The sequence below is a fragment of the Neopsephotus bourkii genome, unplaced genomic scaffold (assembly GCF_033783945.1).
Source record: "Neopsephotus bourkii isolate Nb327-2 ecotype Australia unplaced genomic scaffold, CSIRO-AGI_Nbou_v1 NB_335, whole genome shotgun sequence".
NCBI classification, from domain to species: Eukaryota; Metazoa; Chordata; class Aves; order Psittaciformes; family Psittacidae; genus Neopsephotus; species Neopsephotus bourkii.
Genome location: NW_026900841.1, coordinates 328894 through 343670, shown reverse-complemented (window position 1 = coordinate 343670; position 14777 = coordinate 328894). Strand labels below are relative to the sequence as shown.

At 41.4% G+C, this 14777-nt stretch overlaps 1 protein-coding gene and 1 long non-coding RNA gene across 7 annotated transcripts in view; both read left to right on the top strand.

The window, feature by feature from the left end:
• Positions 1-14777, top strand: part of LOC133209409 (uncharacterized) — a 360513-nt gene that overhangs the window by 159495 nt on the left and 186241 nt on the right. The window lies entirely within an intron of this gene.
• UBE2F (ubiquitin conjugating enzyme E2 F (putative)) overlaps positions 1-14777 on the top strand; it is a 117651-nt gene that overhangs the window by 50316 nt on the left and 52558 nt on the right. For 4 of the 6 annotated variants that reach the window (XR_009724669.1, XM_061348075.1, XM_061348073.1 and 1 more), the window contains one exon: positions 2210-2272. Coding sequence is in view for 5 of the 6 variants with exons in the window: in XM_061348075.1 (XP_061204059.1) it covers positions 2210-2272 (63 nt within the window). In the remaining variant the exon portion in view is untranslated. Of the gene's footprint in view, positions 1-2209; positions 2273-5206; positions 5891-14777 lie in introns of those variants that run through there. The other 2 variants (XM_061348072.1, XM_061348070.1) reach the window with 2 other exon arrangements.

The following is a 14777-nucleotide window of genomic DNA, read 5'->3' as shown; positions in this document are numbered from 1 at the left end:
TTGTGCTTTTGTTTGTGTAACTGCAGGAGTCCTACAGATCAGCTGAAATGCTAGGTTTTTTGGTACATCATTTTTACTTTTGGTTACAAATCTGTTATGGGGTATTTTGGTATCATGGGATCTTCCATGGTTTGAAATTCCTCCACTGCTTTTCAGGGAATAGAAAATCATATTGCTCTGAGAAGGAACTGTGTTGGTGTTATGGGGGTTTCTTAAAAAATATATTTAGGATTTAATGACTGCCCTGCAGTCTCATTCTTATTCTGAACACTTACATTCTTTGTTAAAGGCCTCAGGACCCACTTGCAGAATTTGCTAAGTCTTTACTGTACAAAAGCTGCATTTTAGGGAGTTCAGGATTATGGTCCCCTTCCACAGCCATTGCAGCTCGGTAGGAAGGTCAGGAAGAAGCAAAGAAGGGCACTAACTTGGCTGCTGCTCCAGGGCATACAGAGGAAGCTGTGAAAAGCTTTGGATGAGGACCATCACTATGGGCTTCACTAACCACAGCCTGGTTTCAGAGAAGGGAATTCCTTCCACTGCTTCCTGCAGGAGGAGGGGTGCAGAGCAGTGGCTGTGCTTCCAGCACACTGTCAGGATCATGATGTGTTTCTAAGGCCTCTAGCACAGCCCAAGCCAGTGGCTAGCTACAGTCACTCAGCTTTCTTGGAATTGAAAGGCTTGATTTGTTTCAGCAACTTCTTTGGGAAATTGATTTAGAGGTTTGGAGAGCTTTTGCGTTTTCAACAAAGAGTAATTGTGCTTCACAGTTAGTCTCTCACTGCATGCTGATTAGCTGGAAGAAAATAAAATTCACTGGAGGCACAGTGGTGTGTCTGCAGTGGCAAAACTGCATGTAAGAGTAATCCATTGGGCAAACAGCCACAGGGTTTGATAGTCACGCATCCCAGACCATGGGGATTTGTTATGGCTGGTGAGAGCTTTGTCTACTGAGCTTGCCTCTTGGATTTCCCTCACACCCAGCTTCTGCTAAAATAGTAGGCTTTGAAAAGCTGGCACTGGATCATACTGGCCTTTCAGATTCTTGTGGGGTTTTCCTGAAGAAAGCCAGTGAAAATGAAGTGGATTGGTGTCCTGCTTTGAGTGAAATGGGAGATTTGCTACTTGAAAACATGTTGAAGAGTGGCACGCACTTTTCACATGTGTGAAACAATGGCATTTCACTGCTGTCACTAACCTTCAACTGGGGAAAATTGTCTGGGCTGCAGGCAGAATAGAGGGTTGTGATTCAGTGTTATTTGTAACATACTAGATGATCTCTAAGGTCCCTTCCAACCCAAACCATCCTATGGTTGCGATCAGCATCTTGGTCTCCATTGTAATTAACCCTATACTCATTCCAAAGTATTTACAGAGATTAAACGGAAAGACCTGAGATTTATCTTGACTATTTCTGCTCCCTGCCCCCACATGTTCTTAGCTCTTTGGCTGTTTGCAGTCCCTTTCCCCTGGGCCCTGTTTTTCCCATGGCACTAAATCTTTCCTGTCAGTCAGACTCCGGGTTATGGAGCTTCTCAGTGTGGATGAAATTGCTTTGCAATGGAAATGGCATTAAGAAAAAAGGTGTTCACTTATGAGGGTGATGAGACACTGGCACAGGGTGCCCAGAGAAGCTGTGGCTGCCCCATCCCTGGCAGTGTGCAAGGCCAGGTTGGACAGGGCTTGGAGCACCCTGCTCTAGTGGAAGGTGTCTCTGACTTCGGCAGGGGGTTGGAACTGGATGAGCTTTAAGGTGCCTTCCAACTCAAACCATTCCATGATTCTATGAAGCTCTTCCTGCTTTATCACCACACTGTTCCCAGGGTTTTTTTAATGGTTTGCCTTACCTTGAACTAAAGTCAGCAGGAATTCTGCATCCTGCAACTTTGAATGTTCCTTCAAAATTTGATTTAAAACTGTCTCAGTTTTCAAGCAGAAGTGCATCACTGCCAGAGAAGTGTCACAGGACTATGTGCCACCAGGTGGGATCAAATGCCTTGCTACTGTTGTCCTTTCATTAACTTGTAATTCCGTTTGCAATCACTTATTTGCATTTACCTTTAATAGTGCTGCCTATCAAGGTAGTGAGAAAATACAGTGCTCTACTCACTGGTCTTGCTTTGATTCATTATCTTGTTCATCAGGGCTTTGGATTCCTTGTATGATGCAGTGAGTGGGAACCCTATAATGTTCTCTGTTCCTTTGCCAGGATCTTCTGAATTTTGACGATCCTTTGAATATTGAGGCTGCAGAGCATCACTTGCGTGACAAGGTGAGTCAATGGTTTATTTAAAGCATGTTGTTCCTAATCCAATACACATACATGGTTCCCAGTCAATCCTTTTAAAGTATAGTAGCTGGTACTTCAGGCAGTCGAGTGACTCACTGTATCAGCCACCAGTTAGTCAAACAAAATGTGCTTTCTCTGGGAAAGTAAATTCAGTGCAGTAGTGTTAGTCACCATATGCTGGACTAGTTGACCATAATGTAGTCATATCCCCAAAATAGATGATCTTTTCCACATTGTTTCTGAGATTTTCCTCAAAGTTGTGCGTGTTCTGTACAGCAAATGGTAGTGAATTGGCTTGGTGCCGTTACGTGAGTAGCCTTTACCTTTTAAGGTCTGTAAAAGGATCTCATCCTTCTGTGTTTCTTTCAAATGTATTTTTTTTTTTTTTTTGCATGTGTTTATTAAGCCAGGAGAAGTCTGGCCTCTTTCAACAGATGAGAACTTTATTTTCTTTTCACTGATCTTCTTTGTTCTGTGTGTATTATGGAAAAACAAAACATACTGTGGGTTGGTTGTCTGATGAACATCTGTGAGATGTACCTCTCAGCTGAAACCGAGCATAGAGGTAGAGGTGAACAACAGTACTGACTTCTCCCCTCTATGGATCTCTGAAGCTGTGTCATGTCACATGATATACATGCATACCCCAAGGACATAAAAATTACACTTGGTATATTCAAGATGTTTTGTTTTAATTAAACCCTTTGGATACATCTGTTGAAGTTAACCTTAAAGACAGAAGAAAGCTTTCAGGTAACTGTTGTTTTAAAGAGTTCATTGTGAGCCAGGCAGTGCACCTAATTTGTCTCATTGTTTTTCAAGAGGGAAAATTCAGGAGAGTTGGAAATTTATATATAACATACTGCAGTTAAACATTATTCTGGACAATTCATTATGTGCTTATGGCTGTCATTCTTATGGTCTCTAGTTTTTAATAGATCATCCTTATACTTGTGGTTTCTAGTCCTGCTCAAATCATGTCATTCTGATTCCTTACCAGAGTAATGCTAGCACATGAGCAAAATTCCCCCAAAAGACACTGAGAACAATATTGCCAGCCTCATTTCACTTGGGATAATGCTATATTTTCATGAACTACACCCTCAGATAAATCACGGAGTGCCAACACCGGTGATACACAAAGCCAGAAGCTATCGGGAAAGAGAGGTTGTTTGACAAACTTTTCTTTGTGTCACTTTCATGCTGTTGTGACAGCTAATGAATCTTTTTTTCCTTTTTTGTCCTTTTTTTACACAAGAAAATACATCACTGCTTGGCTTTTGTTATTTTAATTTATTAAAAGCTTCTCTTGGTGATAAAGTTTTTATTTCAGGTTTGTTTCTGTGGAGGTGGATTTATAATGTTCATGGTGTTATGGAGTCTGAAGCCACGTCTTCATCTTGGGATTTTAAGTTTCTTTAGGAAACTAGGCTTAAAGAAACGTCTCCCTTCTCAATTGCTTGTAGTCTCTGGAGGTTGTTCTAATGAATCTTCTGGGATGAACATTTTGCTTGAATTACTTTAGGACTGTTGCCTTTACAAGTGAAAGCACTAATTTTAATTCTTTTAGAAATCCATTGATAATTGAGAACAGTTGCCGACTACGTATTTCACAGAAGAGCTTTTATAATCTTTCATAACTGTAGGTAGGTTTTTTCAATCCTGAAATAACTAACTATTCAGGATTTTTATAGAATAATCTTAATTTCTCAAACCCTTTCTTGGGCAACTGGTCAAGCCATCAGCAACTGATAAAATGCCAGTGCCTGGGCCAGATTCTGAAGGGGACATTAAGGTATCTTCTGAAAACAGGTAAATCATTGGAGGAAAGTTGTCAGTAATAGCCTGTAAGTAACCATCGTAAGTAAGAAACAAATACAGGCATGTCTGTAGGAGATCTTTAGACATCTTGTTTGGAAATACAGAAGGTTGAATTCTCCCCCCACGAGACTGTTTCTCTGCATCAACAGCTGTCCTTGCCCAGTATAGCTTCTTTAGTTCTGGAGCCACCAAGAATCAGCAGCAACTTGGAAGTGTAAAGCTTCTTTTTTACCGAGTGATTTCACCCTCACTGGGGTTTTCGCTTCTGATTGTTTGGGGTTTTTTAAGAAACAGGAACTACAAAGTCTGACTTGTGAAGCACATTCTCAAAGTGGAAAGGGGTTACTGCTCTTGTGTCTCACCTCAGGTTTTATCAAATGCTGTAAATCAATCTGCCCCACAGACTGGGAAAGAGTGATTTCTTTCCAAGCTGCCCTGTGGGGTGCTAAATTCAGAAGCTGGCAGATTTGGGACCTTTGATCTCTGCAAAGTTTAGAGTCTTAACTGATAATGCCTTCAGACAGTTAGAAAGTCCCAAAGCTCACTGCTTGTGTATCATTTCAAATTCAATCATTCTAAAAGACTGTTCCAAAATAATGTCATGGCCAGCTGTACTTTTATCCTCCTGGCTTTTTATTTCTGTGCTCATACATAGTAAGGGCGCAATCACATTAAGATTTAAGTGTGCCTTGAAAATCCATTTTTCTGTGTAGCTGAAGAAATGCATTTGAAAGTAAATAGTATCTTCAGATTTGGGTTCTTCTTGGTCTGTTGTCAGTGATCACTTTGAAACTAGTTTTCTGCTATTAATGTAATTCCATATATCAGAAGACTAGTCTCAATTGTTATTTGAGGCATCTGAATAAAAAGCATGATACCAGTGCTAGCATGTTACAGGTGTGTTGGATCCTCTAAACACATAAGCAGTAAGACAAAATGAAATTAAAACTCAAAAGTTTTGGAAAAAGTATTCATTAACTGTATTTCTTCCTCAGGTCTTCTGGTTTAAAGTAATTTGTTTAACTGATCTTGCAGTAACTTCTTTGTTCCTCTGTCATATCTGCTCTTTTTTTTGTTGCCATTTTTATATCAAAGGCATTTGAGTATACATTTGGGGACTCAGGTTCTGCAGTGATTCTTTCTGTTCAGAAAAGCTCAGGTCTTTCACCTTGCCATTTCTCCAGAACCATCCCAAACTTCACAGAAACAGAAAGAGCAGCTGGCAGTGGCATCTTCAGTGCAGATCAACACCTTTGCTTATTGAACCAACTGAGTAATATGATCTACTAGCCTTCACATGAGACACCAGCCAACAGCTGTGCTGGAAAGGAATGAAGCATCTTTTTCCTCACCTCCAAACTGCTTAGACTTTTTTTTTTTTTTAATCTTTGGCTTTATGTAAAACTCAAGGACAGGAGTGGCTTAATCCTTTGAGATTTAGGCTGCAGAGCCCAAGAGCAGAGGTATCGTGACTGTTGTGGGAAGTGCATCATTTATTGCATTAACTTGTCTTGATCAAAGCATTTGGGTTGGTTCACTTCTTCATAAATGGAGAATGAATAACCTGCAAGAACATTTCTTCCAGCTTTGAACTAATTGGGTTTGTGTGGCTGGAAGCAAAAGCTTTCCTGTGGATGTTCTTCACTGGATTTTCTGCTTGTTAGATTTAATTGTTAGCAGTTAAATATCTTGAAGTAAGTCTGTCTGAGAATTACAAAGATTATCCACTGGTCTGTAGTGACTGTTGATGAATTTGGGTACAAAACAGTTTGTTTGGATAGTACATTTTAGTATAAAACATTCATACTATATAAAATATAAGAAATTTTATGGTTCACATGCATCTTCTCACTGTGCATTTCAGAGGAGATATTATTTGTGATAAAAAGCACTAGAAATAGCTCTAAAGAAGCATTTTATTTTCAGATAATTTTGAATTATGTGAAATAACTGTATTCCTTTGATGGGTAGTATTCCTTGAAGAAACTGAAAACAGCTGAAATGGCTTGATTTTGCAAAGTAATCAAAAGCATACCTGTGTAACCTTATCTAGGTGTTCCTGCTCCGGCAGGGGGATTGGACTAGATGATCTTTTGAGGTCCCTTCCAATCTCTAACATACTGTGATACTGTGATACTGGTAGATCAAAACTCAGATACCAGCACTGTATTACCCAAGTTTATATGCTGCTTCTATCCAAATGCTTGTTTCTTTATTGGATTGGATCTGGGCAATGCACTCCAAAAGTGCATTTGCAAAAGGACAAAATGTTTCTAACGCCTTCCTCAAGGAATTTTTTAATTAAAATAATGCTCATTTATTTCATTAATGCATTATTTTTTAGCCCAGTTCTCTTTGTCAGACTTGCTACCCTTGCCAGCAGTTTCCCATTAGAGCCATAAACTTTGTTAGACTTTTCCGGCTTCCCAAATGTATCCCTGTGAAATTTTGTGTGCAAACAGTGCTAATGGTATTTGAAGAATTCTGATCATCACTGTTTTCATTTTTTACACTCAGATTCCTAAAGTTGAGTGATAGCTCAAAGCAGCTGGAAAAGTTACCTTAGAACAGAAATAGGAAGGCATTTACTTGAAGTTCATTTCAGGTGGTGTTTAAAAAATGTTATTGTTAAGGTGTTTAAGCTGGTGCTAGAGGAGCAGCCATGCAGGGATCACTCGTGCTAGATGCTCTTAAGTGTTTAGGATCAGTTTCTCAGGTGCACCCTGCCTGTTTAACCTCAGGGCACATCCTGGGGAGAAGTGATGGAGCACCTAAAAGTGCCTTTCATTGTCACATTGCACAGTACAGGGGGAGAACCTTTGCTTTGCCAGTTTCTGAAGGTGGCCCTGAGGCTTCATGTCTGAGGGAGAAGAGATGCTCCTTTGAGTCAGCTTCCCCAGAGCTGGCAGTACTCTTCCTCTACCACAGCAACCGGGAGAGTTGTCATGGGGAAGCAGTAGATGTAGCTAGACATCACAGCTCTCCTTTCTGTTTGGCGTGGGTGGCTCTTCAGTTCCTTCCACCAGATTTTACTGAAGAGCCGTCTGAATAAATTGTCTCTTATACGTTGTTGTAATAACCTTGTCAGTTCTGTTGGTAGAAATGCTTTTGATGGTGGAAATTTTTGAGTTTGCAGCTTGGCTGAAGAGGCAGTTGTGTTTCTCAGTAGCTCTTCGGTGTTGCAGTCACTGCTTTTTCACTAAGTGTTTCGCGCACATGTGGTCCAGATTAAGCCAACTAGGTGTTGTGAAAACATCTGGCTGGATGTTTAGAGGAAAACATTTGCCATGACCCTGTGTCCAACCTGGAAATAATCGCTACAGCATGCATGTTTGCGAGAGGAAGGCTCTCTGAGTTCAGAGTCCACAACTGTTGCCTCTTTTAGTGTTGCACAGGCTTTTTCCTACTTGTGGGGTATTGAAAAGGTCATTATGGTTTTGTGATCCTTTCCTCCTCCTAGCTTTACAAACTTACCTAGTGCAGGTCAGAATACATTAGAGTCCATCTTCGAAGATGTGACTGTCTTGTCTTTCCCTTAGTTGGATGCTAGCCTCTGTCCTGTACTCCCACGCTGAAAACATTCAACTGCTAGGTGCTTTGAAATTTTACTAAATTATTATCAAGGGTTTAAAAAAAATGAGCACATTGTATCATTTTCAGAGTTTGTTCCCTAAGTCCTGGCCAATAACATAATGGCATAACAAATTGAAAGCTGAAAATGTTTTAATAATAAGCCCCTGCTTTCATCTGTCTAGACAACCAAATGGAGAATGTGGATGATCAGAGGATTATTTTACAGCTATTGGGGCAGCATCTTTATCGATTATTGGCAGAGCAGAAGGCTCAGATTGGCATTTAACACTTCATGATAGCTTGGAAAACAGAAGTAAGCCATACTGTGCATCTAAATGTGCAGAGTGCTGGTGACCTCAGTTTCTCCTTCAATGAGAAAAGGATTGAGACTGAGCAGAGTTTGTTATCTTAGTTGTGAAACCAAGTTTGCTTCCATGTTAGTCGGGAGGATCTCATGCTGAGCATTTATCAAAATAGTCTGACGTTTCACTTGATGACCTGTTGAACGTGGCAGAAGAATATGGTAGATAGCAATAAACAATTTTTTCTGGAATCTCTTTCCAACACCATGCTGGTGATGACTTCAAATATGACCTTGTTTAGCCTCACATTTGGTTTGGCAAAGTAAATGGAGGGAAGTGGGTTGGTTACAGCTACCAGATGAAGTGATGCCAGGTAGCGGGTCTTTTCTATGGATTTCAGACCTGTGTTGTCAGACTTAGGAGATAACTATCTGAAAACTTGAGTTTATTATTATACACTGCCTATCTTGTCAGCAGTGTGAATACTCACTAACAATATCTATGAAGCCAGAAATACCTTTTTTTCTGGTGTCTTGAAAGATCTTTATTTCAATAGTAAAACATCTACCATGTAACCTGCAAATTATTTGTCATGTAACACATTTTATTACTCTGCAGAAGCTACAATTAAATTACTGCTTTTGAGCATGTGGCCGCCTGTGAATTGTACAGATTGACCATAGCTGCCATTCTTATCCATACACAGTTGTGTTGCCAACCCTGGCCATTGGAGTCAGCAGCTGTTAATGTGAACATTAATTTTGGCAGATTTTGTAGTGCTTTTGAGCACTGGAAAAAGAATCAGGCTTTCCATGAATTTCATAGGAACAGTTTAACAGCCGTGTCTATCCAGAGTCCTTTAATCAAGCATCCTACTGGATTTTCTTATCTGAGGATATAATAAGGATGCTGGTTGTTACCTGACTTTTTGTCTGATTAGGTAGTGCTCAACACTATGTCAGCTTATGGTCAAGCACTCTTAATTTTGTGCTTACAGATACTCAAACCCAATAGGCTGGACAATTGCAACAACAACAGAAGCAACTTGTGATGGTGCTGCTGGCTAAAAGGTCTTGATGGGGTGCAGTGAAGTCTGTAGGGACGAGATACCTCACAATTGCTGCCACTGTGGGTAGCTGGGTTCCTTGCATTACTGCAGTGAAGCACCACTCTGACACTGCTGGGGTATTAGCATATCACTCATCTAAAAATAAGTCCTTTATAGTTTCCAAAGTACGTACAGTGCTTGTTGTAGAAAACAACAGCTGCTTTTAATTCTTTAGTAGCATTGAGCACATGAACCCATGAGCTGAAATCCCTCTTGAAAAGTAAATAGGAATTATATTTAATAGGAGGAAGAGGCAGTAAACCAGGTTTGGGCATCTTTTAAATATTCGATTTATTTCATATCATCTGAAAATTCACAGATGTCTGTCTGCAAAGCTTAAGTAGGTAGATAACCCTGAAAGAGTAACAGACAAATATGATCCACTGGCTTAAGACTCTTACTTGCTTCATCAGGAATGAAAATTAATGTTTCAACAGTACCAGTCTTTTTCTCCATTGGCTACATTCAAGCCAGGCTTTTCACCTTGTCTTGATTTATCTTACAACATTTAGTAGTAATTGTAAGAGATTTCATTTTGATATCTTTAATAATAAACTGAAGAAGTGAATTTAAATAATTTTTTTTTTCTTTCATAATCATGAAGCTGGTTAACACTGATTTACAGTAGAATTTGTAGATATGTTTTATACTTATTTTTGTGTGTACAGAATAGGGTCTGATGTCTGCAAATTTAGTTTGATCATCCAGCACTGCAATTTTGAGTGTAGTTTCTTGTAGGTAGGACTTAAAGTTATACAAATTCCAAGAGCCCTGAAGCAGAAGAGAAGAAGTTATGGTAAGAAGACACAGTTACCTCCTCTCTCTGCCGAGGTAACAAAGGCCGTAGATACTCAGGTATTCCCAGTTCACTCTAAGTCAGTTTGAGTCAATTAACTCAGTTAAATTTGAGATCTAATGCCTAGGTCTTACTGAAGTCACTTCATGCAAGAAAACAAAGCACACTGATGGAGAGCTTATCACAGGTTTTGCTACTTTGCTGGTTGAAGTGTAGTGATACAGAGAGGGAAACAATTCACCCTGGGCAGGACCAGAAAGCAGTGGGGGTCTGGCCATTCCTCTGGATCCTCTTAGTCCTGGATTAATTCTCTGGCATTTAAATTGCATTCTGTTTCTTATCCTTTCCTTAATTTTTACTTGAATGTTTCTCAGTCTCGCTGTAATGTTGCTACACAGACGGCCTTTCTCTCCTATTTTATCTCTGCTCTGGCAAGTTCAATTTTGAAGGAGTAAAGACAGACTCCTTTCTCTACTGCGCTGCCCTTCTTGCTTGTAGGTGCCAAAGGTTCCAATTATGCACAAAACCTAAAATGCACAAAGAAAGAAGCAACCAGTTTTATGATCTAAGCTTGACATTCTACTTTTTTTATCTGCCTGCAAAATAAATCCTTTTTTCTGCTTCTCAGAACTGAGATTGGACTGTGGTTTCAGTCAGCACTGTACTGCACTGACTCGAGTGACAGCTGAGACTCTTGTCCTAGGGGGTTTCTCCCTTATGTCTTCATTAGATGCGTGAGAAACTTTAACCTTAGAATCAAGACCATGTTTGTGTTAAAAAGAGTAGAGAATGTTTGACGAGGAAATCAGTGAGTCTTAAGACTGAGCTCCTAACAGTAGCTCTTGTGTCTGACTTGGTTCAGATAGCCATTCACCCTTGAGGAGCCCCTCTTGGGCACTGCTTAGAAGACACAAAGCAGCCTTACCTGGGTTTTGAAACCATTCTCCTTGTTCTGCTGAAAGGAGAGTTGATCTTAATGGATTGGCCTTCACACCATTCACTTACCCTTATGATGAGTGGTTACTCATCCGTGATACAATTGCTGCATTCTACAGGCAGTTCCAGCTATAATTCCTTGGCTGAAAGGAAATTCTTTCTCAGATGTGTGACTAAAGTCTGTGACCATCTTCTTAAAAAGAAAAATGAAGGCTGCAATCAGGAGGATTATTTCCTATACAGAGCAGTACAGATAGCTGCTGAAATAGGTGAAAAGGAAGAGAAAGTTTTTGCCTTGATCATTAGAAGCAATTAATGGAACATAATTAATGTAAATTATTGTCAATGGGGGGAGATGCAGAATTGCAGGGCACTTGAGATTTAAAGTAATTTTTTTAATTAAAGTTTCCTAGACTGTCAAACTGTAATTGAGTAGGGAAAGGAGGGTAATCTATCCATATATTATAAGCTAAACAGTCTGGTCTTGAACATACTGAAATATGAGATAATAATAATTAGGTGTAGAACAAAAGAGTGTCTGTGGAGTTGAGAGTAAAGGAATTAACTGCATTGACAAGCCTGACACTTTCAGGCTTTTTCAAGACTAAAAATTATACTTTTAACAAGATGTTCCTATATTTGGTGTGTCACTGTGGTATGAAACAGATGTGTCAACCTCTGCCACTCTCATTTTTGAAGGATTTCTGGTTTCCATCCTTTTACTTCTCTGATAAAAGTTGGATATTGGTTTTGGTCTGCCAGTCTAATAATCTTGTACCAGCAGCAAAGTAATTTGAAGAAATGTAGAATTATAAATACTGATTAAATTGAGTAAGGAGACACTGGAAAGCTTTGCTAGACAGCCAGAAGGTTACGTGAAAAAAAGCTTGTGTTTTTTACGTAACTGCAAATTAAGGGTCTTGATTAGAAACATTTGTTCCTTCTTGTTTATGCCCACTGTAACCGGGTAAGGTGGTTCTGAATCACATGAGGAGGGCTGTTTGTTCCGTAATCACAGGTTTTCCAGCACTTCATCCTCAAGGCATTTTCAGAAGGTATTTCACAGAATCACGAAGTCTCTGAGTCTGGCAGGGAGCTCTGGAAATTGTCTAGTCCAGCCTCTGTGCTCAGGGTAGAGACGGCTGGAGCAGGTTGCCCAGCACTGTGTGCAGTCAGGTTTGGAGCATCTCCAAGGACAGAGACTTCACAACCTCTCTGGGCAACCTGTTCCCATGTCCCACCACCCTTAACAGTAAAAAAACCTTTTTAAAAGACATTTTCTGTATTATTTCGTTTTGTTCCCGTTGCCTCTCACCACTGAGAAGAGTCTTGCTCTGTCCTCTTTTGCCTCCCATCAGGTATTTGTACACATTATAGTCCCCCTAAGCCTTTTCTTCTCCAGACTGAACAGTCCCAGTCAATCTCTAGTCTCTTCTATGACAGATCCTCTCATTCATTAACCATCTTTGTGGCCCTTTGCCAGGCTCACTCAGGAAGTCCCTGTCTTTCTAAACCTGGTGTCGTGGTTTAACCCACAGCCAGACAGCTTGTTACCCACTCCCCCCCTTCTTGCCCTCCCCCTACTCCTGGGGGAACAGAGAGGAGAATCAAAAAGAATGCAACTCCCACGGGTTGAGATAAGAACAGTTTAGTAACTAAGGTATAACACAAATCACTACTGCTACCACCAATAATAGTAATGATAAAGGAAATAACAAGGGAAGAGAATACAACACCCCATCACCAGCCGACCGATAACTCGCCCCCCCCAGCCTGACCAAGCACCGACCGAATACCTCCTCCAACCCTGCAGTCCACCTAGCCCTTCCGGGTAACTCCCAGTTCCCTCTTGGGCATGACGTGCTGTGGTATGGAATACCTCTTTGGTCAGTTTGGGTCAGGTGTCCTGTCTCTGTTTCCTCCCGGCTTCCCTGCTCCCTGGAAGAGCATGAGGCCCACAAAGTCCTTGGCCAAACCAAAACATCATTGTTTTTCAGCTCTGTTCCCAGCTGAAAGTCAAAACACAGCCCTGCACCAGCTACCAAGAAAGAGAAAAATGACTGCCACTGCTAAACCCAGGACACCTGGGAAGCCTGGCGCTGGGCACAGCACTCCAGATGTAAATCATCAGACCTGAGTGGGGTGAAAGGATCACCTCACTTGACCTGCTGCTAGTTCTCTTCATTGTACAGCCCAAGGATGCTAGTGGTCTTCTTGGTCAGCTTGGCAACCAGCCAAGCCACAGTGTCCTTCTCTGCAAAGCTACTTGCCATTCCCCATCATGTGCTGGTGGATGGAGGTATTCATGGGCAAGACTTTGTGTTTCCCTTTGTTGAACTTTGTGAGGTTTTCTGTCTGGTTCGCCAGCCTGTCGAGGTCCTTCTGAATGGCAGCACACCTATGTGGTGTGTAGCCACTGGGACTAAAACCCCGGTTTTACATCATCAGCAAACTCTGCCCTTCATTCATGTAATTAATGGAAAAGTTAAACAGTATTAGCCCCAATATCAACTCCTTGAGTACTCCACTAGGACTTCGTGCCACTGATCACAACCCCTTGAACCCAGCAGTTCAGTTGGTTCAGTCCACCTGGCTGTTCAGTTACCTAGTCCACACCATCAGTTTGTTTTGGAGCTTCACTGAAGTAAACCATTAGAAATTCTTTTACTTTTTAGCCTTTTTTTTTTGTAAAGGAACAAGGCTTAAGCAGTGCTGCCCTGCATCTGTCCCTTCCCTCATCCCAGCTTCCCTCTTAATCCCCGTAACTTTTGACATCCACATCCATTTCTGCCAAATTTGACAAAGCAGCAAAGTTCCTTTGCATCCAGTTCCTATAATTGTCACTAGAACTGTAAGCAGCAACAAAGAAAGGATAGTCTGCAAGTGAGCCACCCAGAAAGTCTGCCATGCGAGCTCAGCCAGGGCTCACTCTGAAGGGATGTTGTTGGGACTGTGTGGGCACTCACCACTCAGAGTAGACCATGAGCTTTGTGTTTCCTTCAGCTGGTAGCAAGGTGATCTGGGCAACCCAAGAGGGCTGCAGGAGGGTGAGGGAATGATAGAATCTCAGAGTGGTTTGGGTGAAAAAGCTCATCCAGTTCCAACCCCTGCCTTGGACAGGGACACCTTCCACTAGAGCAGGTTGCTCCAAGCCCCTGTGTCCAACCTGGCCTTGAACACTGCCAGGGATGGGGCAGCCACAGCTTCTCTGGGGCCTCAGCACCCTCACAGGGAAGAGCTTCTGCCTGAGAGCTCATCTCAATCTCCCCTCTGTCAGGTTAAAGCCATTCCCCTTGGCCTGTCCCTACATACCCTTGTCCAAAGCCATTCTCCAGGTTTCTTATAGCCCCTTTAGGGACTGAAAGCTGCTCTAAGGTCTCCCTAGAGCCTTCTCTTCTCTAGGCTGAATAGGTAGTTCTTTCTGGGAGATAGAAGGCCAGGTTGGACGGGGTGTGGAGCAGCCTGGTCTAGTGGAAGGTGTCCCTGTCCATGGCAGGGAGTTTGGGCTGGATGAGCTTTAAGGTCCCTCCCAACCCAAACCAGTCTGTGATTCTATGATACTGCTGTATACATCAGTTTTTAGGGGGGGGTTTGCACAACTAATTTTTATTTTTTTCAGTACTGGTGCTCTTACGCAAACAATAAAAAGATACTATGCCATTAAGACTGTTTATAAAGGAATTGAGGTCAGGCCTTTGAAGTTACTGCTCATTCATCTTCAGTTCTTGTATCTTAAGGTTTACAGGAAGAGTGGCTTTGTAAAACCCTTTGTAAAATAATACAGTGTGTCATCCTACCTGCTCTGCTAGCATGCATTCTGCTCTCCTTTTCGTGTCTGAACATCTCATTGGATTACTTCTTAACACTGTAGTTGTTTTCAGTTTGTCTGTAAACTGGGTTTCTCTTTCTCTACTTCCACTCTTCCACCCGATCTCAGAATTACTGTGAGAT